Below are 26,413 nucleotides of genomic sequence, written 5' to 3' on the forward strand. Positions count from 1 at the left end.
TGATGTTTATTTTTTTAAATTGTGTTTTCATGTAGATCAATTCTCCCCCCAAAAATGTAAACCTCAATTTATCCTGATTTTATCAGATATCACGTACAAAACATTTATTATACAGACAAACATGATGCTACAGCTGTATTAAATAGTATTACAGTACATGTAGTAGTTGTTGTGGAGGCTTCTTAGGAGCTATAAAAACAATTTTCTTATTTTCTTAAAGTCTAAAAACTGTTAATGCATTTTTATCTTGTTATTTTTGTAGTGTCATTTTTTTTGTACCCACAAAACTCCACAAGAAGCCGTAATTATGTGACACTTAATTGTTTTTTTTAAGCTGTAAAGTTAAATATTTGTAGCTAAAGTGTTCGCAAACAAAATTCTGAATCTAAGTTTTCATTTTGAATTGTGTTTCTGTCCATCTGAGGAACTGAAGTTCAATATTCACTCTTCTTTTAGCTCTTTTAGACATTAAATAATCTCAAGGTATCGTGCGGGACTTTTACACATGAACGAACGTCGGTGCTAATTTGAATCGGGATAAAATATTTAAATCACGCGTCTCTTTCTACACTTTCCAAACGTTATCGGACCGAAAGGATTCAAATCTGAGTGAATCGAGTCATTTTGTAGAAGTTGTGACATCTTTTCTTTTGATTTATCCGACACTTTAAATTCAATTATTTCATGACTGTAGAAATATTGGTTACCTTTGTAAAGATTACAGAACACCGATTAGCGCCATTTAAAAACAAACTCCCGTCTCTGACTTTATAATTCACCTAAAACCGTGTCGCAGTACGAGTCGACTGTTAGCTCGGAGGAAATGTGGGCTTCGCGTGTTGCTCTTAGGGGAAACAGAACCCCTTTAATAGGCTCCTGTGATAAGTGTCATAATGCATCATAATGCATAATTCCTCACCGACACGGCAAAGCTCTGAAATACCGAGCCGATCGGCCGCTCCGTTCCTCAGCCGGCGGCCCCGTCGACGGGGGAGGAGGGGGGAGGGAGAGGGGGACCCGCCGAGTTCAACGGCAGCTGTTTCAGTTCAGCGAACAAGCCAGCGACAAAAACAACATAAAAAAAAAAGCTTCCCAGCGAGTCCAAAACGTACGGGAATGTTTGCGCATCGCGGCGTTTAAGCCAGAGAGTAAACCCAGAGTAAGCAGTGCACACTCCGACAGATTGAAGCGATCGGGTGTTAAGTCCAGAGTTAACGAGAGGCTGCTTGTACACAAAAGACCAGAAAATACCTCAATTTGCTGCCGAGAAAATTGGAGAAACTAAATAAATAAAAACGGGTCCTTCGGAGCGGCTGATGTTAAGAACGCACCGGTGCAGAAGAAAAAGAACGTGGTGTGGGGAAGATGCCGCAACGGAGCTTTTAAGCGTGAATGAATAATTGCCGAGGTAATTTTCAGTTGTTAACAGCCCGACGCCGCTCTGACACGTGGCGTGACGCGAAAGGTTTCTGTGGCTTAACAGGAAGTAAATGGAAACGACCGAATCTCGCAGTCGCTGGTGAACGGGAGCCGATCGAGGAGCCTGGAAACAAGATTTTAGTGCAACCGTTAGTGGACCGTTTTGAGATTTCAGCCAAAATATACCTCGGCAGCCGTCGGTATAACTACGCAAGCCCGCACGAGGAAGTCTGTGTGTGGTGTAAAGCATCAAAATGTGGTGATCAATCAGTTTCAGACAAATACTGACATCAGTGCACTGAAAACACGACATGTGATCGTTCAGTAAAACTATAAAACACACACACAACAATTTATTTTCGACCCCAAACAAACAAAAAGTTTTCATATCAACGATCGGCCAGCGATGCTGATGGATTTACGATAGCCCGGGAATGGCCGATGCGTCGGCCTGCATGTAGACAGGATAGAAACACGCGTGTTGATATTTCTCCCTTTAGATGTCACACCATTTGACAGACGGGATTTTTAATCTCAGTAGAAACCAGAATAGTAATACCGCGCGAGTCGTGTCTTTGACGCAAGATTTGATGTCCGCTTAGTCGGCAAAGTTTCAGGTTCGCGTTGAAATCACAAAAGTCCACATACGAGTGACCCCCCCCCCCCAAAAAAAAAAAAAAACAACAACAAAAAACAACAACACGGGCTGTTGTCGAAACTTGGAAAACATACACGTTATTACTCCCCCGTGATTCACCCACATCACTGTGCCGCACGCAACAGGAGCAGTCTCTGAACTTTTGTTTGATCGCATTCGCTTAATCAGCGTTTTTAGGATAAATGAGAGCTCATGGGAAGAAAGACTTGTGATCAGCTTCGAGCTTCTCCGACGATTCTCCTCTGAAGCTAATTAGATCCATGTAAAAGATCAAAAACCGTCGAGCTCGACAGATGGTCATTTTGTCCCCCCGCGGGCGATTTCCCCAAACTACCGAGGATCAGACTTATTTACCGGATTGCTCTTCGTATTTCTGTGTTAATGTTGGATTTTTAAAAGCAGAATGATGGATATTACAGAGTTTACAGCGCGTTTGACTGCCGCTAATCTTCGTGATTATGGTTTCTCATTTTTCCCCGTATATTTTATCTGCCTTTTTTCTAACCTACCTCGTTGCCTTTTCCCTCTTTTTTTAAATTTTTTTTTTTTTTATGCCTGAGCGATGCATATGATTTTTTTTAATAAAATTTTTGTGCATCGACTTCACTCAGGATTACCAGTTTTGTTCACATTCAGGACAGTAAACTGTTTCCGTCCCCAGACGTTCCCCCCCCCCCCTCCCGCCCGGGGTTTCATAAATGAGATGCGTCGCGCCTCCTCACACAAGACGGAGCCTCGCTCGTTTCCGTACCGCTGAATGGAAGTGAATGGCGACGGGGATTAGTTGTGCTTTGCCTCTCAAGGATGATAAACCCATGTATATTTATAACCCCGGCTACCGCCGAGCCAGGAGGGAGCCCTTCTGTGTGTAACAATGATGACGGCGTAAAGTGCCGCCAGAGCCGGCGCCGGGTGCGATAATCAAGCTTTTCCCGAAACCCGCACAGACGCACGCTCATCTTATATTTTGTTGAAAGGCGGGTTGGCGGAGGTTATTCTGCCGCCCGGCTGCACACACACTAATTACAGATCCCATTCTCTAACCGGCGGAGGACGGCGCGCAGTGGATTTCACAGCACAACAAAAGGAGGCATTTGTTCTCGTGCTTTATGCAGAGACGGAAACAGGTGGTGAGCTAACCGACGAGGCCAAAGATAGAAAAGCACTCACGGTGGTTTAGCTGAATGTGACTGTATGATAATGTAACAAAGAAAAACAAAAAACACCCGTAGTCTGAATGTGGAAGTGGACGCAGCTTCCAGGTCTGAAAAATGAGGCCGATGCGGAAAGTGTCTAAAGCTGCAATACCACCGAGTGGCCACTAGAGGTCGGCCCCCCCAAAAAAAGCCTCCGGCTCCGTAGACTCCCATTCAACTTCTCTCATGAAATACAAAGTCACAACATTTTTTTTTACGGGTAATTATGGTGTCGTGAGCTGAAGTCCCTCCATCGTATTCGTTTTCTGGTGGTCCATCTAAAAATAATTCAAATATTAATTAGATATCAGGCCTCAAAAAGCGGTATTTTTTTGGAGGGGTGAGGAGGGGCGTGTCTGTTTGATTGACAGGCCCGTGGTGCAGTCAGGTTTCTGCTTGAGCTGTGCGTGGCGTAGTGTCGCAGGGTTCCCAATCCGATCGATTTAGGTCCACCGCTCGCTCCTCCCCCAGCTCGTCCAAATATGGTCACTTCTTACTCCAAAACAATAGCAAGACGGCGACGGCCAGAAACTGATCTCAACTCAAATGAATTGGGTGACGTCGCTGTTGGCTGCCGTTTGAGAAAGACGCAAAACGTACACGACATTCCCTGTTTTTGTCTCTCAACTTTAAGTGGACCAGATCTTACTGAAAAAATATACTTTAGTGGAGCGTAAACCTTATTTTTCACAAAAAAACAACATTTTTGTTGGCGACTATTCTACGTTTTCAGCCACGAAGCGACATATAGAGCAGGAAATAAGTGTTTGTGGAGCCGACTCGTAGTAAACGACGGTGTGTGTGTTCACAAACCAACGGGTGACGTCAATTACATCTCGAGGACGCTTTCAATTTTCTTGTTTTTCTTCTTTCGTTCTCTTTATTTTTGTATCGGAGCATGTTTTATTTATCTTTTAATTTTTTTGGTGAGATAATTGTCGTCGAGTCCTTCTGAAGATCGTTCCGTCGTCTCTGCGCACAAAATGACTGACGTCATCGTTTCCCGCTCGGTTGTTTGTCGAAACAGCGGCGGCGCTCATTTCGTCGCCGCTGATCGTTCTCCTCGCGAGGAAACGGAGCGGTGCGGCGCTGACCGCCGAACACTTCGGGAAACGCCGAAGCACGGGTTCACCGGGAGAGCAGTTTGTTTTCCGCTCGGTGCTTCCTCCGGTGTGTGCGAGGCACGAAGAAGAAGAAGAAGAAGAAATAAAACCGAAACAGGAAGAGGCAGAGGGATGAACGTTCACTCTGCAGCGCTGCGGTTATTGATTCTGCTGCTGCTCCTCTGCGGCCTTCACGGACACATTTACATGGAACACACGCCGAAGTTTTATCCCTCCGTCCCTCCGGCTCTGAGCCCGAGTCACGCTAAAAGTCATGTGCTTTCAAGCAGCCGCTGCCCTGGCTGCACTGCGTGTGTGTGTGTGTGTGTGTGTGTGTGTGTGTGTGTGTGTGTGTGTGTGTGTGTGTGTGTGTGTGTGTGTGTGTGTGTGTGTGTGTGTGTGTGTTAGCCTCGCCTGTGGTCCTGGTCTCACTGATCTGTGCATCTCGCACCACCTGTAGCCGGGCCCAGTCACGTTGTGTCGCTGCTTTGGCTTACATGCCTCAGGGCTGTGTGTGTGTGTGTGTGTGTGTGTGTGTGTGTGTGTGTGTGTGTGTGTGTGTGTGTGTGTGTGTGTGTGTGTGTGTGTGTGTGTGTGTGTGTGTGTGTGTGAGACGCATACAAAACAAAGAGAAGAAGCGCGATTTATGCATGGGTTATGTTTATGCGGTGTGTTCGCGTGTCGACTTAACCTCCATTTGGGGACGCAGGGCAAGTCCCCATTACGTATATTAGTAAGAATTAGTTCAAGGTATGGAGCTGCTGTTTCGGGCAAGTACTTGAGGTTAGAATGAGGTGGGTCTCCAGGAAGTGGATGTAAGTCCACGTAATGTCCTCCGAAGTGAAGGAAAGTGAGTGTGTGTGTGTGTGGGACTGCCAACTTAACCTCCTTTTGGGGAAAGTGACTGTGTGTGTGTGTGTGTGTGTGTGTGTGTGTGTGTGTGTGTGTGTGTGTGTGTGTGTGTGTGTGTGTGTGTGTGTGTGTGTGTGTGTGTGTGTGTGTGTGTGTGTGTACGCTGTGCTGTTCACCACGGCTCGTGGCTGTAGGCCGACCTGCCCGACGAAATCAGGATTGTTGGTGCTCTGCTTGTCCTTTACATTCGTCCTGTATTTCCCTCCATTTGGGTTTCATTTTGTAATGAAAATGCGAAAAGGAATACGTGATCGCAAATATTTCCTTTTGGGGAGGGGGGGGGGGGTCTGTTTGATTGACAGGCCTGCGGTGCAGTCAGGTTACGGCTATCGGTGGGCGGGACGTGGTATCGCCGGGTTTTTAAAATAAGATCAAGTCAGATCCACTGACTCGTCAAATTTCTTCACATTTCTTTTGTTGTATAAATTATGGAATTATAATAATTTCATGGAGTCATATTTGATTATCTTTCTGCTCCTATATTTCTTTGCATTTTTAGTAACAGACCAAATGAATCCCGTGACGTTGAACCACATTTCCACGTGCGCACATTCACTCAGACCACAAAACAACATGCTTTTGGCTTGCAAAGCACTTATCATTGTTTTTTTGTTTTTGTTTTTTATTATGATCCATTTACGTTATTATTATTTTTTTTTTTTTATTAAACTTGTAATTAAAGTTGACCGTGTGTTGCCAGTAATAACTGCGAGATGATGCGCTGTTTTGTGTGTACGCTCACAAGCCCTCACTCCCCTTTCTCTCTCGGTTTTTTTTTTTTTTTTTTTGCTTCTCTCTCTCCTGTTGCCATGGCGACGGCAGGCGGTTGCCAAGTGAGGAGGACGGCTCGGTGTCGAGCCACGGCTCCGGGAAGCTGAACACCAGCAAGAGCTCGTCGGCCCGGAGGACTGCGACCGGCAGCAGCTGCAAGAACGGCAAGGAGGAGCTGCACAAGAGGGGCAACAACGGTGAGGAGGAGGAGGAGGAGGAGGAGGAGGAAGAGGAGGGGTGGTTAAAAAAAAAAAAAAAAAAAAAGACAATTAAATGATTACATAGCATGTTGGTGCCCAACACAAAGTCTGTCATTTCTGATCACTAAAAACTGACTGAAACATTCAGTAAGCTAATTCATGCTTCTGCATTCATTACACTCGGTCTGCCCACACACACACACACACACACACACACACACACACACACACACACACACACACACACACACACACACACACACACACACACACACACACACACACACACACACACACACTCTCTCCTACTGTAATATCTCACCCAAAGGAGAAAAACGTTACAAACTTATGAAGTGCACACGATCACACTGATGCTCGCAGTGACGGTAACCGTCGGTGACGACACGTTTACTCACATCTCGTCTCACGTGTCCGTGCTCGCACACACGCACACGCACGCGCACACGCACACACACACACACACACACACACACACACACACACACACACACACACACACACACACATTTTGAGCGCAAATCAGAAAAGACATATATCGGTTGTTGCGAATGTAAAACAGCCGTTGATGTTTTTCAGTTACCTCATTTCCACAAAAAAACAAAAAAACAAATTATAATAACAAATGCCGCGCAGAAGATGAGAGATGAAAGCTGCTTGAAGCGTTGCATCGAGTTACTTCTGGAGGAAAGACATGCGAAGTGGGCGGAAGGAGTTGTGACAGCAGCACCTGTCCCCTCAGGTGTTATTCAAATCCCATAAACACCTTCCACAGCATATGTTTTTTCGGCATTAGGGAAAATGACTAAGCGTTAAAACCTGTGACACCGAGAGGAATCTTCATCCTGCGATTTATATCAAAAACTGAAAGACTGTTATAAAAAATAAAAAAAAAAAAAAAAAAGTTTCCATACCAATTTCCCACCTTTCTTTTTTTTAGGTTTTGTCTATCATGGTGATAAATTATGTTAACGTAGTTGGAGATTTTTTTTTTTCTTCTTCTAAACCAACTGAAACACACACAAGCAGGTAAGACTGCAACTTTAATACGAGGTTTTGATTCAACTACTATCATAAGTAGTCGCTGGTTTAACAGGGAACACTTTATAATCTTGAAAACTTGGATTATAGATCGTAACTATCAGCTTCATTAATATTTCATCAACCGTTTACCGATGCTGGTCGAAGGTTGTGTTCCAGCTGTTATTCTCCTCCAGACGCTTCCTGAGTCTTTTTCTTTTAACCAGCACACTTGTTTATTAAGATCTTGTTTTTCATCTCCGCACAATCGCTTTTGCGTGAACGCGGCTCCGATCGCCGATAACCCGGCGACGCCGCTTCGGCTCGGTGACATTCAGGAAACGCCGAGAGTCTTAATCTCAATCTCTTTTTTTTTTTTTTTTTTTTTGCAACAGGAAACCAATGTTCACTGTAATTTGTGTGATTTATAGTGTTTACGCGAGCAACTGAATGAATACCCAGAGGAAGGAGGAGGAGGAGGAGGAGGAGATGATGATGAGTAATTGTTTCAATTTCTCACCACAGTGAGAGACGGAGATGGACAAGAAGTGTTTTCAGAAAAAAAAAAAAAAAAAAAAAGGGAAAGGGGAAATAGACAACATATTAAACTGTAATTTTCTGCGAGATTATCTGCATATTGATGGAGGTAGTTTCCATCTTATTATTGAGTCACAAGTGTATCTGCAAAATCTGCTGATCGGAAAAATGATGTTAAACATAAAGGACTTGTGTGCTGCTGTGATGCGGTCGTTGTCGCTCGTAGCTGCTTTTTGCATTTTAGATGTTCTCCGATTGTGCGGAGAAACGTTAAAGGGGAGAGGGACAAAAAACAAAAAAAAGGGGCGACACTCAACAAAGGTTCCCGGTATCAACGAAATGGCTGTCGGATCGATTTCCATCCTCGTCCGTGGCCTTTTTCTGTACAGGTAAAGGTTAATGACACCGGCTCTTTCTTTTATGTCCCGTACATGCTAATATAATAAGGCGCATCACTGGTGTGGCTGGAAAATGTCATCGCCATACTTAAGCATAAGTAATAGGCGGATCACTTCAGACATGAACTGCATGATAAGACGAGAATCATGATTTTTCTCGCCCAGATTTAAGATCACGATTCTCTCGTATTCAATGTTTTTTTTTTTTTTTTTTCTTCTCTATAAATGTTTATTGCACTCGTTTACCTGATACAGACAAAAAAAAAGAAACATGCCGGTGCCGGATATAGGAGCAGTAAATCAAACTTTTGACACTAGAAAGAAGAACGCTCTTGTTTTGAGCTTTATGTTTCTGACACTGAACATGAAAACAATCAAATTCAATCTGGCGTCTTCTTCTTGAAGTCAACCCTTTGAGCAGCTATTTTTTTTTGTGGTGTTTTTATTTTAATCTCTGTCTCTCACTCGCTTTCAATTGGCTGTGCGCAGTTTATCGATCTTAATTCATGCCATCTATGCGATGACATTTTCTAAAAAAAAGACAACGATTCTGCCGCATTTTCATCCAGAGTGAGAGCGAGTAACAATCACAGACGAAAAGACGACGCTCAGAAAAATACTGGTTCAAAGGTGAAATGAGATACAGCCAAAGACCTGATTGTTTTTATGTTCTGTGATTCGTGAAGCTTAAAACAGATATTTGCCTTCCAGTTGTGCAGAATTGATATGCAACTATCATGACCGATATCCTGACGAATTCTGCCCGCCCGCTGAGAATTACATGCACCTCGCAGGACCGCGCACGACTGAAAGGAAATTTATTATACATTATAATCATTTTCCTGCTGTTTTAACACGCTGTAATCTTTTCCTACAGGTTCATTTATGATGATGAATCATCTGAAGGTTGTTTGCTTTTTAACATTTAGAGTCATCAGTGTTTTAACAGTTGCAGACTTTTATTAATACGATTGGTCTGAAATTTAAAAGGTTTCCTTTATTATTCTCAATGTTGATATTATTATTGATATTTTTTCTGGAATATCTTATATCCTATATCAGGCACCAGCACATTTTATGCTTATCTGTCTTCTGTATCAGGTAAATAAAATAAATTAACATTTATAATAAAAAAAAATTTAAATGGCAAAAGGATCGTTATCTCAAATCTAAGCACAAAAACAAATCTTGATCCTCATTTTATCCTGTGCAGCTTCAGGGTTTATTTTTCTTACTGCTGGTTTTCTGCGGGAGAGAAGTTGAAGGAAGTGGGAGCGCTTGTTTTAATGCAGCTGATGCCGAAGAGTATTCAGGGATATGAATCCAGATCGCGTTTTTAAACACCAAAAAAAAATCATGCAGGCATAAAACAGTGAACTTTAAACAGCACTGATTATTTGACCAATAGATTAGTCATAATGTTTATCTCCATGTGTACCGAAGACTTACCTTAGTAACAGTATCTGAAAACTGTACTTAACAACACTCGCACTCGGTCATGTCCGTAAAAAAAACAACATATTCCATGTTTGGGTTCAGCTGTTTGGACTCTGTTGTGACGGCAGTGGAAACGGTCTCGCGGCAGCTGTACACTCAGCTGGTTTTTTTTGGGAAATCCTGACCCGTGGGAACAAGAATTCAAATCAATTTGTCGGGGATTGCTCTAATCTTAATTTGTAGATTAACAGCAATACCACTGACAGCCACTAGAGGTTGCCTCTAAAAAGGCTCCGGCTCCCATCGACTCCCATTCAAATTTTCTAATAAAATAAAAAGTCAATCATTTTTTTCCCACAAGTCATTAAGGTGTCGTTCGTGAAAGTCCCTCCTTCTTATTGGCTTAAAAAAAACAAAAAAAACTTTTGTGGAACAGCTTCAGCTTCCTCTGCCAACAATTTTAATAGTTAAAAAAATAGGTTGGCGGTCCCGTCCTTTTAATTTTCCTTCTGATACGAGTACACACTGAATACGTCGCTCCACGAACGCATCGGTACAGTTCACGTAATTATACTCAATTCTAATGTTATAACTGTTCTATGACGACTGGACGGTTTCTACGGTTACTAACCCTGTCCTCCTTTTTCCCTCTCAGACCCGTACGAAGACCATTCGGGCTCCCTGCGCCTCATCACCATCAAACCCATGACGGCCCAGCCGACCTACTCGTACCCCTCTTCCTCCTCTCACAGCCAAGACTCGGTGGTCGTCAACGGGGAGGTGAGTCTCCACACACACACACACACACACACACACACACACACACACACACACACACACACACACACACACACACACACACACACACACACACACACACACACACACACACACGTATCTTCCAGGCTTTTTCTAGCACTCGGCTGTGAGGTGAACTCTCAGCGTTGACATGCAATAGGGCGAAGAAGCGGAAAAAAAAAACTGGGACACCGTCATCATGAGTCACTCGGACTAATACGGTAAAAAAAACAGCGGGTGGCGAGCGTGTTTAGTGGCGGATATTTTTAGTCGTATTGTTTTGGAAATGACGATATGTTAACAAGCAAACGGGTGTTTTCGTCGACGGTTGTCGGTTTCACGTCCGTCAGAAAAGAAAAAAAAAGAGCTTTAAATTCTTCCAGCCGTCTGCTATCCCGAAACCCTCCTCCACTCTAGCAGCAACGTAACATCTCCTCTGGGGACTCAATGTACTGTTACTGAATTTAGCTGTTGTTGCTACAAACACCCTTCCTCCTCCTCCTCCTCCTCCTCCTCTTCCTCTTCCTCCGGTCTCTCACCCAGCCCGTCACATCTCACTCCTATTCGACCTCACTGCAGCCGAGACGGCGACACACAGACCTGATGATGAATTATCCCTCCGAGACCGGATGATTCGCCCTCGGGTGGGGGTGGAGAGGGGTGGTGGTGGTGGTGGTGGTGGTGGTGGGGGGGGGGGACTCTCCGGCTTTTACAGGCCGTCTGCTGCAACGTGTTCGTCAACAATCCTAAATCTGTGTTTTTTGGGAAACTGTCAAACTGTCACTGCGGTTCCAAAATGAAAAGTCAGCTCATGATGTCCTTTAGCATATCTATATATAAACATTTTTAAAATAAATGTGCCTGGCATTCCCATGTGTGAAATGTTCAACACTTGTTTAAAACCTCGTCACTGTCACTCTTTTACCCGGCCGTCCAATCACAGTGAAAGAGGGGCGGGACAAACGCGCTTTAACCATGGATGCCGCTCGCTGATTGGTCCGCCCCTTCAGAGTGGCTGAGCGAACGCTAATACGAGCAGAGCGACCAACATGTAACATGTAAACATGTGAACGAGGTTAAAAACAAGACTTTCCTCGACTATTAGAAAGAAAAGACAAAAAAAATTAAAAAGTGAGAAAAAATTCATTATAAACAAGTAAAACATCCTTCTGAGCGTACAGACCTCAGAAAGACGACGACAGGAAGTCTTCACTTGAATTTGTTGTTTTTTGGTTGCAGGTCAACCACGGCGGACTGAAGCAGAAGTCGGACATCGAGCACTACCGGAACAAACTGCGTCAGAAGGCCCGTAGGAAGGGCTACGGGGAGTTCTCGCTGTCCGAGACCGGCAGCCACGGCTACAGCCACCGCGACATCCGGCACAGTCGGCACGACAACGGGCTCAAAGAGCCGATGACCGCCGAGGAGAAGAGGGCCTCCTTCGCTGGATGTCACAAGAGGTACGGAGTCGGTTCCACAAATCACGGGGCGATGACGAAATGGAAAATAAACGTCCCCTTTTAATCTAACGATTAACTAGAGGACGAGCCTTCACTATCAAACGAGTCGTATTTTGTCATTGAAGTGTTAAAAAAAAAAAACCAAAAAAACAGCTTATAATAATAGTTATAAGTTAATAGTTTTGTTTGTTAATGCCTTTTCTGTTGAATCTGTGACAGTAAAATGCTAAATTAATAGTATTTTTTTTTTCCCACCGAGTTTTATGAACTTAGTGTAGATCTGTAGTTGCTAAGCAACGCATAAGGAGTGAGTGAGTTGTGAGGGGTGAGCTTTGGTCAACACATTAATATTTCACAGTTCATACAGATAAGCACCTGTTATGCTTGTGCGATTTTACACATTGAGCCTGTAGACGGTTCATAAATCCTTTTAACGTTCGCTGTTGTACGAAGAAAATCCAAAATGTCACAATATGTATTAATATTATAATATTATTTTAATTTTATTATAGGCAGTGGGGAAACACCAGAGGCCCAGTTATACAATATCATTGTGATTGTAAAACATTCTGCAATATGCTGAGAATTTCAATAACAAATATGACTATTGCCTTTTTTTTTTTTTTTTTTTTTTTTAAATCATGTCCCCGAAGAAGAACTGTTTTGACAGCATGTGTTTGATCTAAAAAAAAAAATATATAGTTTTCAGTCTGTTCATCTCACTTCAGTCATCTTTATTGCTGCAAAATGGGATCGTATATATATATATATATATATATATATACTTGGCATGTGTGTATTGACACAAAAAAATGCCGTGTAAAATATCTCAATACGAAGCTGTATCGATTCTTCTGGGTTTGTAATGTCAAGATTGTTGTTTTAAGTTACAGAACCATCCTCCTATCAAATCTACTTTTTCACAGCTCGTTTAATGACTTGGCAGTTTCTCTAATAAACTTGATATGATATTTGTCACATCCAAATATAACAAATGCACAGTACGTATTCAGCGTGGAGGAGTTGGGGGAGAAAGACGATGAAATAAAAATGTAAAAAGAAAACGTTATACGGCACACACACGTCATACGCTGTTTTAACAGCAGTTGTTTTTTGTTTGCTGTAAATTCAGATGTGCGGTAGATGAAATGTTCTGTTTGGCAGAGATACGTCGCCCAAAAAAGTGTCGTCTTGTAAATTTTGATTCATCATGAAATGTTTTGCTGAGATCAGCAAGAATTCCTACCATAAATCCAAACAAAAATTAAAAGGAAAGGAAAGGAAACTCATCAGTGATGAATTGTGACAGCACATTTGTTTTGTACTATACGATCAAAATCAACGCACCGATGTTTTTCTTGACTGATAATAAATCACTCTTTCTGTACATATTATTTACCTTCTTGAAAGTCTCTCTCTTTTCTCAAACCCTCCTCCGCTCTGTCCTGAAGATACCGAGTGTAGAAAAAAAAAAATGCTTGAATAAAACCTGATTGGTGGTCTTTCCTCCGTCCGCCAGGTACTCTCACCCGCGGGAGCCCACCTACTGGAGCCGCCAGTCTCTGAGCAGCCCGAGTCCGGTGGAGACGGAGATGGACCTGCTGGTGCTCCGGGAGCGATCCAGGAGGGGCATCCGCAACAACGGCTACGATGTACGTAAGCCCGACCAGTCACAGAGCTTCTGAGACAGGGAACCAGGAAGGAGCGTAAAGACAGAAAGTGAAGCCTTAAAGTGTAATACTGCTGAGGTCCACCAGGGGCTGGCTCTAACGGGAAAACCTCTGTCCTACGGTGGCCCCGAGGGCCATTTCTCAAAATGCCCCAAAAACCTTGTTTGGTGAAGGTTTTTTTTTTTTTTTGCATTTGATGAAGTTTTTTTTTTAACGTTTAGTGAAACGTTTTTGCGTTTGTTTGAATGTTTTCGCGTTTCGTGAAATGTGTGTTTTATGAAACGTTTTTGCGTTTCAGCCTCCAAAAAAAACAAAAAAACTCAAGCAAAGTATCTCAAAACTGGGCCAGTACTTTCCACCGCTGATATCAGAGATAAAAAAAAAAATAAAAAAAAAAAAAAAAACACCAACAAACAAACTTACAGACGGTGAGCAGCAGCTCAGGTGCGACCTCTCACCAGGTGAGTCATAACGAGCGATGACGAAACCGGTCGCTCGACGGCCGTTTTAAAGCGCCAATTAAAGCGCCAGCACTTTGTCCATCTCATAAAATAATCTCCTGAGAGCGTTTAGAGCTTTAATCCTTCCTTTTCCCTCCTCGCTGCGATGCTTTTAGCTTCTCACCTGGAGGATTAACAAATTACCTCTCCATGAACTGCACACAAAAAAAAAAAAAAAACCTTCCTACCCAAACAGAAAGAGATAAAGGGAAAGAAATTAAGATGGAGAAGAAGGAAATGCCCCCCCCCCCCACCCCACCAAATTTTTTTTTTTGAAGATTAGAGTCGCAGCGACGCCTTCGTTTTATCGAAGGCGGAGAGAAGGAAGAAAGACGGCGAGAGGGAGGAGATAAAAAAAAAAAAAAACGGCAGACAGATAAAACGAGTGTGAGTGAAAACGTCTTTGTGCTTCTTCTCTGATGCGCCATAGTAACAGCAGCTACCGCGCTACCTAGCTGAATGTCAATGACTCTGAATACGATTACAACCTATTCATGGATTCAGATGGGAGACTCGATAGCGGTTAATAGCCTTGGAAGCACCAAACGGGCTTTCGAAACGCCACGAGGAGAACAGGGCGTGTTTGTCAATGAGCCTGTGTGTGTGTGTGTGTGTGTGTGTGTGTGTGTGTGTGTGTGTGTGTGTGTGTGTGTGTGTGTGTGTGTGTGTGTGTGTGTGTGTGTGTGTGTGTGTGTGTGTGTGTGTGTTGTAACCGACTTATCACGGCGTGGTTTGTACGCCCGACGCCTGAAGGCCGGAGGTGGTTTACCCGCTGCGGGCGTGTGCTGTTGTGCGGGTCCAATCGTGACACGGTTTAATACTGATGTTGCCGTGGCGATATGATCATATTTCTTTTGTTCTCGTGTTTTACATTTCTGTCGCCCCAAATGAATTAACCCAGAGTCAGATTTTAATTTAAAAAAAAAAAAAAAAAAAACTTGACAGTGAGTTATTGGAGGTTTTTTTTTTTTCCTTCTGTTTCACATGTCTGAAGAATTTGTCTGATGTTCGTTTCTGCGATCTTTGCAGGAATTTGCCGAGTCATTGTTTAGCTGATAAAGCTGTTAAATTTAGGGAAAATATTAAGCCCACATCTTTAGTGTATTTCATCTTTTATGCGTCTTGTAGAATATTTTTAGGGTACCAAATTTGAGAAAAAAAATGCATTTATTATTGCAAAAAAGTAAGATCGATGTGTGGCTGATTTTTTTTTTTTTTTTTACTACATTTACTGTCACAAGACACTATTAAATGTCAAAATTCTGATAGATGTCAAAGCAGGAAAAGCACAGGTATAAATGATAACATTCAAGATGGCTGCGTTCTGTTGAACTTCCCCTCCTGGCATTGATTAAACCTCTAAAAACGTCATCAAAATGACATATTTAGAAGTTTTATTCCAAGCGGCTTAGATGTAATTTTACCTTCAGTAAATCGTGTGTGAGCAAATAGTCCCCGCCTCTTTCTCCGTCCATCCCTCAACCTAGCAGCTTCATAATCTGGAAAGCCCCGCCCCCGGTGTGACGGGATTGGCTCCTCGGGTGTGTGACCTATGAAACCTCGCCTGTCTGAATCCGTGTTTTTCAGACCGTCATTGGTTCTGAAGTTGAAATGATTGAAATGATGATGTCATGTTAAATAGAAAAATTTCCACATGGACGTGTTAACAATGTTAAAAATAAAAAAAAATAAAAAAAGATTTCCATTGGAGGCCGTCTTTAAGTGCTCCAGGGTCTCCAGTGATCAGTGAACTAGCACAGCCGATGGAACTTCCTGGCAAAATTTGCAGAAATGTGAAACAATTTCTTGGTGGTCTTCTGGTCCTGAACGTCTTCCCCTCCCGCAGGGCGAACCGGAACCGTTCGAGGAGACCAACGTGGACCGTCTGATGAGCTCGCTGGGTTACGGAGGCGGATCCACGGGAACCGGGAACGGCAGCCTGGGGGTGAAAGCTCACCGCGGCTCCGACTCCTCCACACTCAGCTCGCAGCCGTCCATTGACGAGGTTCGCACGCAGATGCACATGTTGCTAGGCAACGCCTTCAGCCTGGCACCTCCGGACCACGACCCTCCGTCCCCTCCAACCAAGTAAATTTATATAAACATTTTTTTTGGTGTTTTTTTTTTTTGCACTGATTATTCTGTTTTCTCAGCACATCAGCTTAATTCGCAGCATTGTGTAGGATAGAGAAAGAAAAAAAGGTCCCCTGACGCAGAGTTTGAACTCCGAGAACTCGCGTCCCACATCACCGAGTTGCATCTCAACCAGCAGAGTAGATTTAACCCGACTCGTCTGCTCGATGATGCACATCGGGAAAAGAAAAGAAAAAAAAAAAACCCAACTAAAAACGGAGAGTGGGTGTGCATCGGTCGGCTCAAACTTTTTCTTCTCCTTCCTTTTTTCCTCCCTGCAAAACAGCCACCACCATCACCACCACCACGCTCACAGCGCCTACAACCCGTCCCACACCAGCCACTACAGCGACGGGGTGACCAGCGCCCCGGGGACCATGAACCACCCCTGCGGCGGCCGACAGAGGAGCGCCGGCTACGAGGACATGCACCAGTGTAGCCTGCCCAAACCGGTGAGGGCACGGAGGAACGAGCTCCACGTCCGACCGCTTCTTCTTGTAGGAAGCGACTGGGATAGGTCTGCGTACGTAAAATACCATACGATGGGACAGAAAGATGTATTCAAATCAGAAGTGTAGACCCGGGACAGGTTTGCACTTCATGTGACCGATCGGATGAGAAAAGAAGGGAAATTTGGTTTTAAAGAAGGTTTTTAAGACGAGAACTCAGTCGGCGAAGGTTTCGATTATTTACATCCTTTTACTTTAGTAGAAGTACAGATAAAAAAAAAAACTACAATATATATTTTAAAAAAAATAGACCGTTCCGTGTGAAGACCTGCTGTTCGGGTGCTCTCGCGCTGACCTGGTCGGGTCTGAACCCAAAAACAGGTGTGGGAGGAGCCTCGGACGAAGGTCCAGACCGAAGGATTTTTTTTATTTTTTTTTGATGGTTTGGATTTATGGATGAATGACAGGAATCCGAGGTGAGCTGTTGTCACTCATTAAACAGTACGATTACGATATACTTTTTTTTTTTTTTTCTCAGGTAAGTGTTGCTGCTTTTAGATCGAATTCGGTATTTTGGACATAAAACATTAGTCATTAAAAAAAAAAAAAATGTCTTCCTTAAGTATCTAAATTAAGTATTTGAAGAAAATACAACACATTTCAAGTCACAGAATCAGAGACCGCACTTCACATAAAAATAAACATATCGCAGTAATGACTCCATTTCATAGTTTAAAAAAACTAGCAGCGTATAAAAAGCTTAAAAACCAAAATATCGCACAGCTAGTCGACGTAGAGAACGACATATTGAATACGATCAAAATTACATTCAACGTGTTCCTCCTGTTGCGTGGTCATGTTGCACCATTAAGGACGCAACCGTCCCGTTACGAAGTTATCAAAACATTTAAGGTGCGAGCTGAAAAACCAAAAAGCTACTAAAAAGAAAAAAATGTAATAACTACACATCACAATACAAAAGACACCAGAACGCAACCGAGTGGTAATAATTCTCTCATTGACACCCTTTTATTACACGCTGTTATTTAATCTGCTGTTAAAGCACTTATTAAAATAAAAGCAGTAATTATGACTTCACAATGTCATTAATTCATTTATGGACGTGAAGCTGAATTCTAACCACAAACAAAGCTGCCTAATAGTTCTCGTCAAGGGTCGTGCATGTTTAACTGCACGTAAATATCTGCACACGCGAAGCTCGTGCGTCGGCTCTTTTATTTTGAAAGTCCAAACGCTCGGGGAAAATACCGAATCTCAACGACTTTGTGCGGCTCCTGCAGGGTTTCCGGTTCACCCAGCTTCCTGACATGGGCATCGGGTCTCCTCCTCCACTGATCCCCTCCAGACCGGGACCACCACCTGGGACCTCACTACGACGGTACACACACACACACACACACACACACACACACACACACACACACACACACACACACACACACACACATATACACTCACATACAGAAAGTTAATATTCAAACCTCCTCAGTGTTGAACATGCGGCTCATAAAATATATTCAGAGATCAGACTTAAAGGAAATTTTCACATCTGGCGTCGGCCAATCAGAACGCAGCACCGGGGGGGTTTAATCATAGAATCAGATAGATTTATAAATTATTAGTGGAGAATACATACTTGAAATAAAAAAAAAATAATTAAAAAAAAAGCATGAGCACATGAAATGATTTGAAAGCCTCCTCATCCTCCCTCGATGTGCAGCCCAGATGTTCGTCTGCATCATCAGAACCGAGCATCATCATCATCATCATCTTCTTCTTCTTCTTCATTTGAATGCTGCTGCTTCTGTGCAGCCGTGTTGTGTTGCTGGGCACTTTAGCACTGCAGAGAGCGATCGACTCACGGAGGAGCGCGCTCGCCATCTAGTGGACACACCGGGAACAAACACAAAAAAAGATATCACGGGTTCCAGCGGTGAAGGTTCTGCAGAGAGAACACAGGGGAAAAAAAGTCAGTTAATCTGAAGGAAAGAACAGAAATCACAATTAGATATTTAGTTGTTTTTTTTAAAAAAATTTAGATATATATTCAGATTCCTTGTGTTTGCCAGAGATGGTTTTTTATTTTATTTATTTTTTTATTCTAATTCTCTCTATCTTTAACCTTGAAACCTGTCAAATGCATTAAACAGTAATGTTTTAGTTGTTCGTCAGTCGGTTCGTCACACACCAGCTCCTCCGTGTGCCCCCCCCCACCCCCCCACCTTGCCCCCCTCCCCCGGCGGAGGAAGAGTGCAGCATGTTAATTCCTCTTTAGTATGCAGCGGGAGGCATTAGTGTGCCACCGAGAATCACGGTCACTGAGATGTGGCGGTGACATCATCGGTCCTCTGGTCCTCCGCGATTCTGCAATGCGGGGGATGGGGTAAGAGGGGGGTGGGGTTGGGGGGGGCACACAGTTCAAACCTGAAAAACAGAGAAGTGATGAGGTTGAGGATCACAGGAGGAGATTTTTATTTTTGAACCGTGCGTTTGTTATTTGGATTTATTTTTTTCCCCGTCGTATTTAAACGGTCGAGTATTCAAGTTTTCTGAATATGTAAGTTCAGTTTGCAGATGCAAGATCTTTTCCACATTACCAGAAAATCAATCCTTCAAGCTTTCATTTATTTTTGTTCACCCGTGAGGAGGGAAATGAATATTTACGGAGATTAAACAAACAGGAATCAAGTAAATAGCTCACATTAAAGTGCAAAACCTCCCTGATATTTACTGCAGTAATTAGATCCAAATATTTTGCATCCATAGTGTTTGCATGTGTGTGTGTGTTTGTGTTTTGACTTGAGGGGTAAAGAATTTGACCTTTAAACTAATGAACCATTTCAAAAAAATAATTATTTGCTGTCACATGTCAGATCTTCGTCTCATTGTCACATCGACATGTGTAAACAATAATATCGCTTTTTCTTTAATAGGCTTCAATATGCTCATTATTCAAATTATTAAAAAGGAACAAGTAGAAAACCGAAACAATCCTTGTTTATAAACCAGATGTGGTCATCCATCTGTTTATGGTGTCCTTGTTTCAAAAGCAAACACACCAACCGACACTACATATATATATATATATATATATATATATATATATATACATATAAAGCATAAATAAAATAAAAATCCAAGAATCCAAAATATAAATCCAAGAAAAGTTGATCAAAGTTGCTGCACAACACCAAACAAAGACGGTATAAGAAATAACACAACATAACATAATATTTGTATACAAATATACAAATACACCGAAACAAACAAACAGAAATACATAAGCAGTAAATAATCCTAAAAAACAAACAAACGGATCAAATTAAGATTGAATTGGTCCTAATCTGGAAATATGTTGTCAGTCAGGGGTTTGAACACCGGAAGAGAATTACATTTCAAATTAATTAATTAAATTGAATTAATTACATTTTTTAAAATTATTTCAGTGCAAATGATTCCCTTTTTAATTTTTTTAGACATTTCAAGTAGCTTTTTTTTTTTTTCCAGTTGATTTATTTTTCCAGTTCATCGGAGTAATTTTATTAAATTTTATTCACTGACTTATTTATTGCATTTTCATCTTCATTTACAAAACAAAACATTTCTGTATTTGTCTTTTATTTTTAAATTGATGTTTTTGTTGTTATCTCTGGTGTTTATTCTCATTCATTCATTGATTTTTAACAACATTTTTCGTCGTTGTCATTTTTTGTCTGTTTTTTTCTGTAATCTTTTTTTAATTTATTTATTCTTTTATGTGTTGTTTTGTTTATTTTTGTGTTGTCCTCAACTGCTGTGAAATATCAAATTGTACTTTAATCTGGCTTTTAATTTGAAGTCATGTTTATTTTCCATTTTATTTATGGATTTTCAACACACTGTTTTATTGTTGAAATCTTTAGTCCTGCATTTTCTTACATTTTTTTGTATTTCTTTATTTGTTGTTGCTGTTTATTTTTTGCTTATTTGTCTGTGTTGTTTCCACACTTTGGGCTGCAAGTCTCAAAATGAAAGCTGTCCCCCCCCCCCTCCCCCGCCCCCCTACCCCTCTCCACCTTGCAGCTCCACCCCTGACGTCAGCCTGAAGCCCCAGCGGGTGTCGGAGGCCTCGGACCTGCAGGCCCAGCAGCACAACGGCGCCCCCTACCTGCCGCTCTCCAGGACGCCCTTCCCCGCCGTCACCGTCGACCAGTCCATCAGCACCTACTCAGGTGAGCCTCGGCGTCGCCATGTTGAAACAGGGAACAGGAAGTGGCGTGTTTTTTTGTAATATAAAACTTGTTACGCGTGACAGGAAACCCGATAACGGCAGTCTACGCGATATCAGCCAACCGCCCCGGTTACTCAGACTACTTCGTCATGTCTCCCCCGTCCTCGTACCGGAGCCCGTCCTGGATGTCCTACCCGCCCGAGCCGGAGGACCTGCCGCGGCAGTGGAACGACACACCTGTGAGACGAACACACACACACACGCACACACACACACACACACACACACACACACACACACACACACACACACACACACACACACACACACACACACACACACACACACACACACACACTAATTCAGTTTAATATGAAACCGTTTCTGTGAGTTTTCATGTGTGTAAAGCGGGTCTTCCTCTTCTTCCTCTTCTTCTTTTTCTTCTTCCTCTTCTTCTCCTTCTCCTCCTTCTTCTTTTTCTCTTCCCTTCTTCTCCTCCTTCTTCTCTTCCTCCTTCTTCTCCTTCTCCTCCTTCTTTTTCTCCTCCTTCTCCTTCTCCCTCCTTCCCTCCTCTCCTCCTTCTCCTTCTTCTCCTTCTCCTCTCTCTTCTTCTTCTCCTTCTCCTTCTCCTTCTTCTTCTTCTTCTCCTTCTTCTCCTCCTTCTCCTTCTCCTCCTTCTTCTTTTCCTCCTTCTCCTCCTTCTTCTTCTTCTTCCTCTTCTTCTCCTCCTTCTCCTCCTCCTTCTTTTTCTCCTTCACTGCAGAACTCCCGTCACCTGGAGACCATCTGCTGAAGTCGAGTGACATCTCGGTGGGTCTCCGACACCTGATGTTACGTTTGTTCCACTTCATTTGAACTCACTAATAAAAAAATATTATTCATGTTTATACGTAAATATTTGTTTTAAGACATTAAATTCTGGGTATTAAGAGTAAAAACACAATAATGAGGGATTATATATCTGATATTTTAAAGGTGTAAAATTCAAACATCGGAAGCAACCAACGCCAGCAGCATTATAAGAAGATTTAACTGTAATTTTATTTTATCGGTGAAGAAAATACAGATAATTGTAAAAAAATGCGAAATATCGGCCCCCCTATAATCGTGACGCCCCCCCCCCCCCCGCCCCCCCTCAGTCACACCTGTGTGACCCCTGTGTTTCCCCGCAGGTGTCTCTTTAGACGGGCAAAAGAGGACGTTCCCTCTCACCGAAAAACTCCCTGGAGCTCCATCATCACTTCACCCCCCTCCCCCTCCCCACCCCGCCCTCACCTCTCCTCCCCAGCTCCCCCTTCTCTCCGGCGCCGGGCCTCCATCCGTCGCTCATCCTCCAGGACTCCTCTGCCGCCCCCATCATCCTTTCCACCAATGAGACGCTCAGCCATAATCCTCTCTCTGTATTCTGCCTCCCCCCCATCCCCCCCCCCCCCCCCACTCGGCCTCACGGGGCTCCCGAGTCACCATCTCCATGTAGACTGCCTCGTCTTGGGGTGACCGCCACTGTACAGCCAGAGCCCCCCCCCCCCCCACACACTCACACACACACACACACACACACACACACTGCTGAACTGAGCTGCGCCGTGCTTCCCAAGAGAGCGGCGTGGGGAACTTCTCCCGTCGTCCCCGGCGACCATCGTACAGTAACTGCCATCTTGCCGCCAGCACACGGTGGCACACGGCGCTGCGTCATCAGTACAGGTAGTGCACCCAGCTACGGTGAAGCGGTCCGCTTTCGATTCTGAAGAACCTGGACCGCGACCGGACCAATCCTGGCATCCTGGCATCCTGGACTCCCCCCTCCCCTCCCCCCCTCCCCCCTCGGAGATCCACCCTTAAAAGCCAGGAAAAGCTGGACTGACTTTAAAACTGTGCTCTTTTTTTTTTTTTTTTTTAGTTGTTTTTCTTTTTGTTGATGAATCAAAATTCCTACGTAAACCTTCTACAGCTGGTAAATATGTGTATTTTAAACTTGAGTGAGAAAAAAAAAAAAAAATATTCCAAGGAAAATGGAAAAAAAAAAAAAATCTCTTGTCTTGAGCCGTCTCAATTTCAGTTTTTGGATATTTGTGTGCTTTTGTCTTTTACTTTCGTGCATTGATGAATTATCAATGGATTTACTGTACAAAAACAAAAACAAAACAAGACGTAGTGAGTGTTTCTCTTTCACTCCACCTTATTTCAAAGCAAAAAATATATTCCATTCTTTCGAAGCAGAGAAAGTCGGCGGCTTTAGTTGTCTGTGGTTCTGATGGCATTTCTGTACTTTTTAAAAATGAAGTGACTTTTTTTTTTTTTTTTTTTTTCTTTATCAGATTCAGCTACGAAAACAATAATTAGTCACTATGTTCTGTCGATCATCTGACGATGACGTTTTTTTTTGTCTGCTAACCGTTAGTCAGACCTGCGTCGAACGTACGAACTGGAGTCCGGCGCGGTCTGTAGCTTCGTACGACTTGTCGCATATTACGAAAAAAAAAAAAAAACAAGCATTAAAAAAAAAAAAAACAAACAAAAAACAACAAACGATGAGCTGCGTCGGAAGCGATTTCAGTTCGGGTTCGACTCGGGTCTCTCAACAATTATGTGAACACGCCAGTATTCTTAGAAAAACAGTTCTTTTACTTGAAAGGTGTCTTCTGTATTCAACTGTATTAGGGACTTTGACTTTTTGGGTTATTTGGGTCTCGATGGAGAGGGATGAATCTTCGGTCACTGGACTATGGTGTAGTACTGTTCAAGAGACTTGCCGGGCTCGCATAAGCCGTATATGTAACGAGTAAACGTATTACTGTATATAGCAGATGATTTTACGAAGAGATTTATGCAAGTAAGCGGGAAGGGGAAACTTTGCTTGACATTGATCTGATGCCGTTTTATTTCTCCGTTTCTATAGGTTGGTTTTTTTTTTGGAGCGTTTTATGGCGAAGGAAGGTCAGACGGGTTTTTTTGGAACTTTTTCGGTATCATCTGCACGTCATCTTGTTTCTTGTTTCATAACATCAGCATAAAACACTACAAAAGAAACGGCTGGGGAGTTAAGAGCGATGTGCAGCGAGTAGACTGAACCCTGCATTTACGATATTCTTCACGTTTCGAACAAAGCTAATAGCCATAATATAGCGGAAATAATGCAATTTCTTTTTGGGAGTACGGAGAATGTCACGGTCTAAAAATATATTTACCCTCATTTTTACTGAGGAGAACTGGGATCCTGTGAGCACACTGTATGTACCACTCCTCATCATTTAGATGGTACTAAAGGAGATTATAGCCATATATTAACTTCACCAAGTGGACGTCAAACAGCTACGATGTTATACAGTGTTGTTTCAAAAGGCAATCGATACCAAATGAGAGTATTTAAGAGCAGGTGAGGTAGGAAATAGACAGATGATGTAGATATAAATGTAAAGATAGGATTATAGGTAGTTTTAACATAAAATGAGCACTTTTATCAAGTTTGGCAGAAAAGAGCGGAATCAATACAAAAAGGCCAAATTTACAAAATCTTTTAGAAGTATATCAAGTCTGAAACCTTAAATGCGTAATTACAGTAAAAAAAAAAAAGAAGAAGTTTTTAAATATTTTGTTCAGCCTTTTGGACCCCTTGACCAACCTGGTATCACATCGAAGCGTGCGATACACACGTCCGTCCACTAGAGGGTACTGCAGAGTCACGTTTTTTTTCTCGCCCATGCCGGAAAAGTTCGGTGCCTTCGGTTTGGTTCAGGCACCAAAACTTTGTGGTTAGGTTAAACAAAAACGTTGTTTAAGTTAAAATAAGTTACTTTTACAAAATGTCTCCACTGTGGGATTAATAAAGTCCGATTTTTACGCGGGTAATGTTACCGAGAAGAAATCCACATTGACTTTTCTTTCTCACTAACTCGAACTCCGATTTACCTGACTTTATCGTTCTCTGTACCCGTAGGAATAAGAACGAGTTGGTCGTACACGCGTGTACATTCCACGCCTGGGCGGGGAAGAAAACGTGACACCGACACGTTTCCCTGTGGTGGGACCGACTTTGGCCTGAAACCTTACTGCTTAGTGAGGATCCACGACATGAGGAGGAGTTTTATAGCCAGATTCAGGATTTTTTATTTTTTGTGTGTAAATGCTCACAAAGTTTTTAGGCTAAAAACAAATGCAATAGCTTTAAATCACGTTCCTGCAGCTACGCAGGCTGCTGAAATTTACAGAAAATACATTTTAATGGTAGAATTCTCATCGGAAATGTGAAAAAAAAACAAACAAAAAAAAAAAACCTTTTCAGACTGTTAAAAAAAAAATAATAATCATTTCTTAAGACTTTTTCTGCTCCTCACTTGAGTATTTCTCAAATCTGGGGTATGGCTCTGCATACACATTTATGGCTTAGGATTCAAATCCCAAAAGAAACATTTGATATTCTGAAACTAAAAATAAAAAAAACAAGACTGTTTTGTTGGAAGTAGCTCAGACTGATTGTTGTCTTCTTCCTCCCTTTTTCAAAAAAATCTGGGCCTTCGCGTGATAAATATTAGATGATGGGTATTTTGGGAAAGGAAAGCAAAAAGGTGTGAGATGACAGAATAGGAGCATTACGAGCACACACACACACACACACACACACACACACACACACACACACACACACACACACACACACACACACACACACACACACACACACACACACACACACACACACGCGGTGCTTTCTGTGTTTTGAATCATCGGTGTCATTACGGGAGCATATTTTTAAAAATCATTCTCACTGTACAAACTCCAAACACTTCCACTCACGTTTATTATTTTAATTTGAGTCCATGTGTACGACGTGGGGAGAGGCGGATGTTTTTTTTAAATTTATTTTTAAAAGATGTAATTTCGAAGGAAAGAGACTTGATGCTATGCTATAAAGTTGATGTGCAATTGTTTGTGCTTTTACACGGGTAGCGGCGAGACGCTTTTATTGACGACGGACTGAGTGTCAGTAGTTCTCTTTTTCTGCCGTTCGAGCCATGTCATGATGCTGTGACGTCACGGCGCGGCTGATGATGTCACACTATCGTCACTCGGGTGTTGGTGAGGTCACGGTGACGACAACTATGAATGCTGTTGGATGTAGTTATGCAGAAGAAATACATTTTTGGTGAATTTAAACAATAAATACAAAGTACAAATTCTCGGGTCTTTTTTTTTTTTTTAACATTTTTTAAATTTTTATTTATTGTGTTTTTCTTTGAGAATAAATTCATACTGCAACAGATTTGAACTTTGCAGAAATATGATGCACGTTATTAACCGACGGACCGCTCTGCATGTGCAGCATCATCTTCAGACCACTAGAGGGAGGCAGACACACGCAGAACAGGCCTCATCCTGCGGCTCTCCACAGCAGAATTAAATTCTCATTGAGAAGTCCTTTGTGACGTTACTGCAGGCGGTAGAAAACGAAACACGCATCGCGCTTTAAGGTGAGGTCGATACGTCATGAATAAAACATGTTCGG

At 42.6% G+C, this 26,413-nt stretch overlaps 1 protein-coding gene and 1 long non-coding RNA gene across 5 annotated transcripts in view; one reads left to right on the top strand and one right to left on the bottom strand.

Moving 5' to 3' along the window:
- Positions 1–26,084, top strand: part of kiaa1549la (KIAA1549-like a) — an 89,569-nt gene extending 63,485 nt beyond the window's left edge. For 3 of the 4 annotated variants that reach the window (XM_069715177.1, XM_069715180.1, XM_069715178.1), the window contains 11 exons: positions 6,111–6,256; positions 10,325–10,449; positions 11,707–11,927; positions 13,447–13,579; positions 15,944–16,185; positions 16,517–16,682; positions 17,981–18,078; positions 20,763–20,911; positions 20,995–21,149; positions 21,674–21,720; positions 22,083–26,084. In XM_069715177.1, the coding sequence (XP_069571278.1) occupies positions 6,111–6,256; positions 10,325–10,449; positions 11,707–11,927; positions 13,447–13,579; positions 15,944–16,185; positions 16,517–16,682; positions 17,981–18,078; positions 20,763–20,911; positions 20,995–21,149; positions 21,674–21,703 (1,465 nt within the window). In that variant the 3' untranslated portion in view covers positions 21,704–21,720; positions 22,083–26,084. The remainder of the gene's footprint in view (positions 1–6,110; positions 6,257–10,324; positions 10,450–11,706; positions 11,928–13,446; positions 13,580–15,943; positions 16,186–16,516; positions 16,683–17,980; positions 18,079–20,762; positions 20,912–20,994; positions 21,150–21,673; positions 21,721–22,082) is intronic. The other variant, XM_069715179.1, reaches the window with a different exon arrangement.
- The window catches only part of LOC138630705 (uncharacterized), a 62,880-nt gene continuing 54,538 nt past the window's right edge, over positions 18,072–26,413 (bottom strand). The window contains exon 3 of the long non-coding RNA XR_011311661.1: positions 18,072–18,642. This is a non-coding gene — a long non-coding RNA (uncharacterized lncRNA). The remainder of the gene's footprint in view (positions 18,643–26,413) is intronic.

Source organism: Brachyistius frenatus, unplaced genomic scaffold (assembly GCF_029030835.1).
Source record: "Brachyistius frenatus isolate BFR_SWC_R1_liver_20210118 unplaced genomic scaffold, ASM2903083v1 Contig_139, whole genome shotgun sequence".
Lineage (NCBI taxonomy): Eukaryota > Metazoa > Chordata > Actinopteri > Embiotocidae > Brachyistius > Brachyistius frenatus.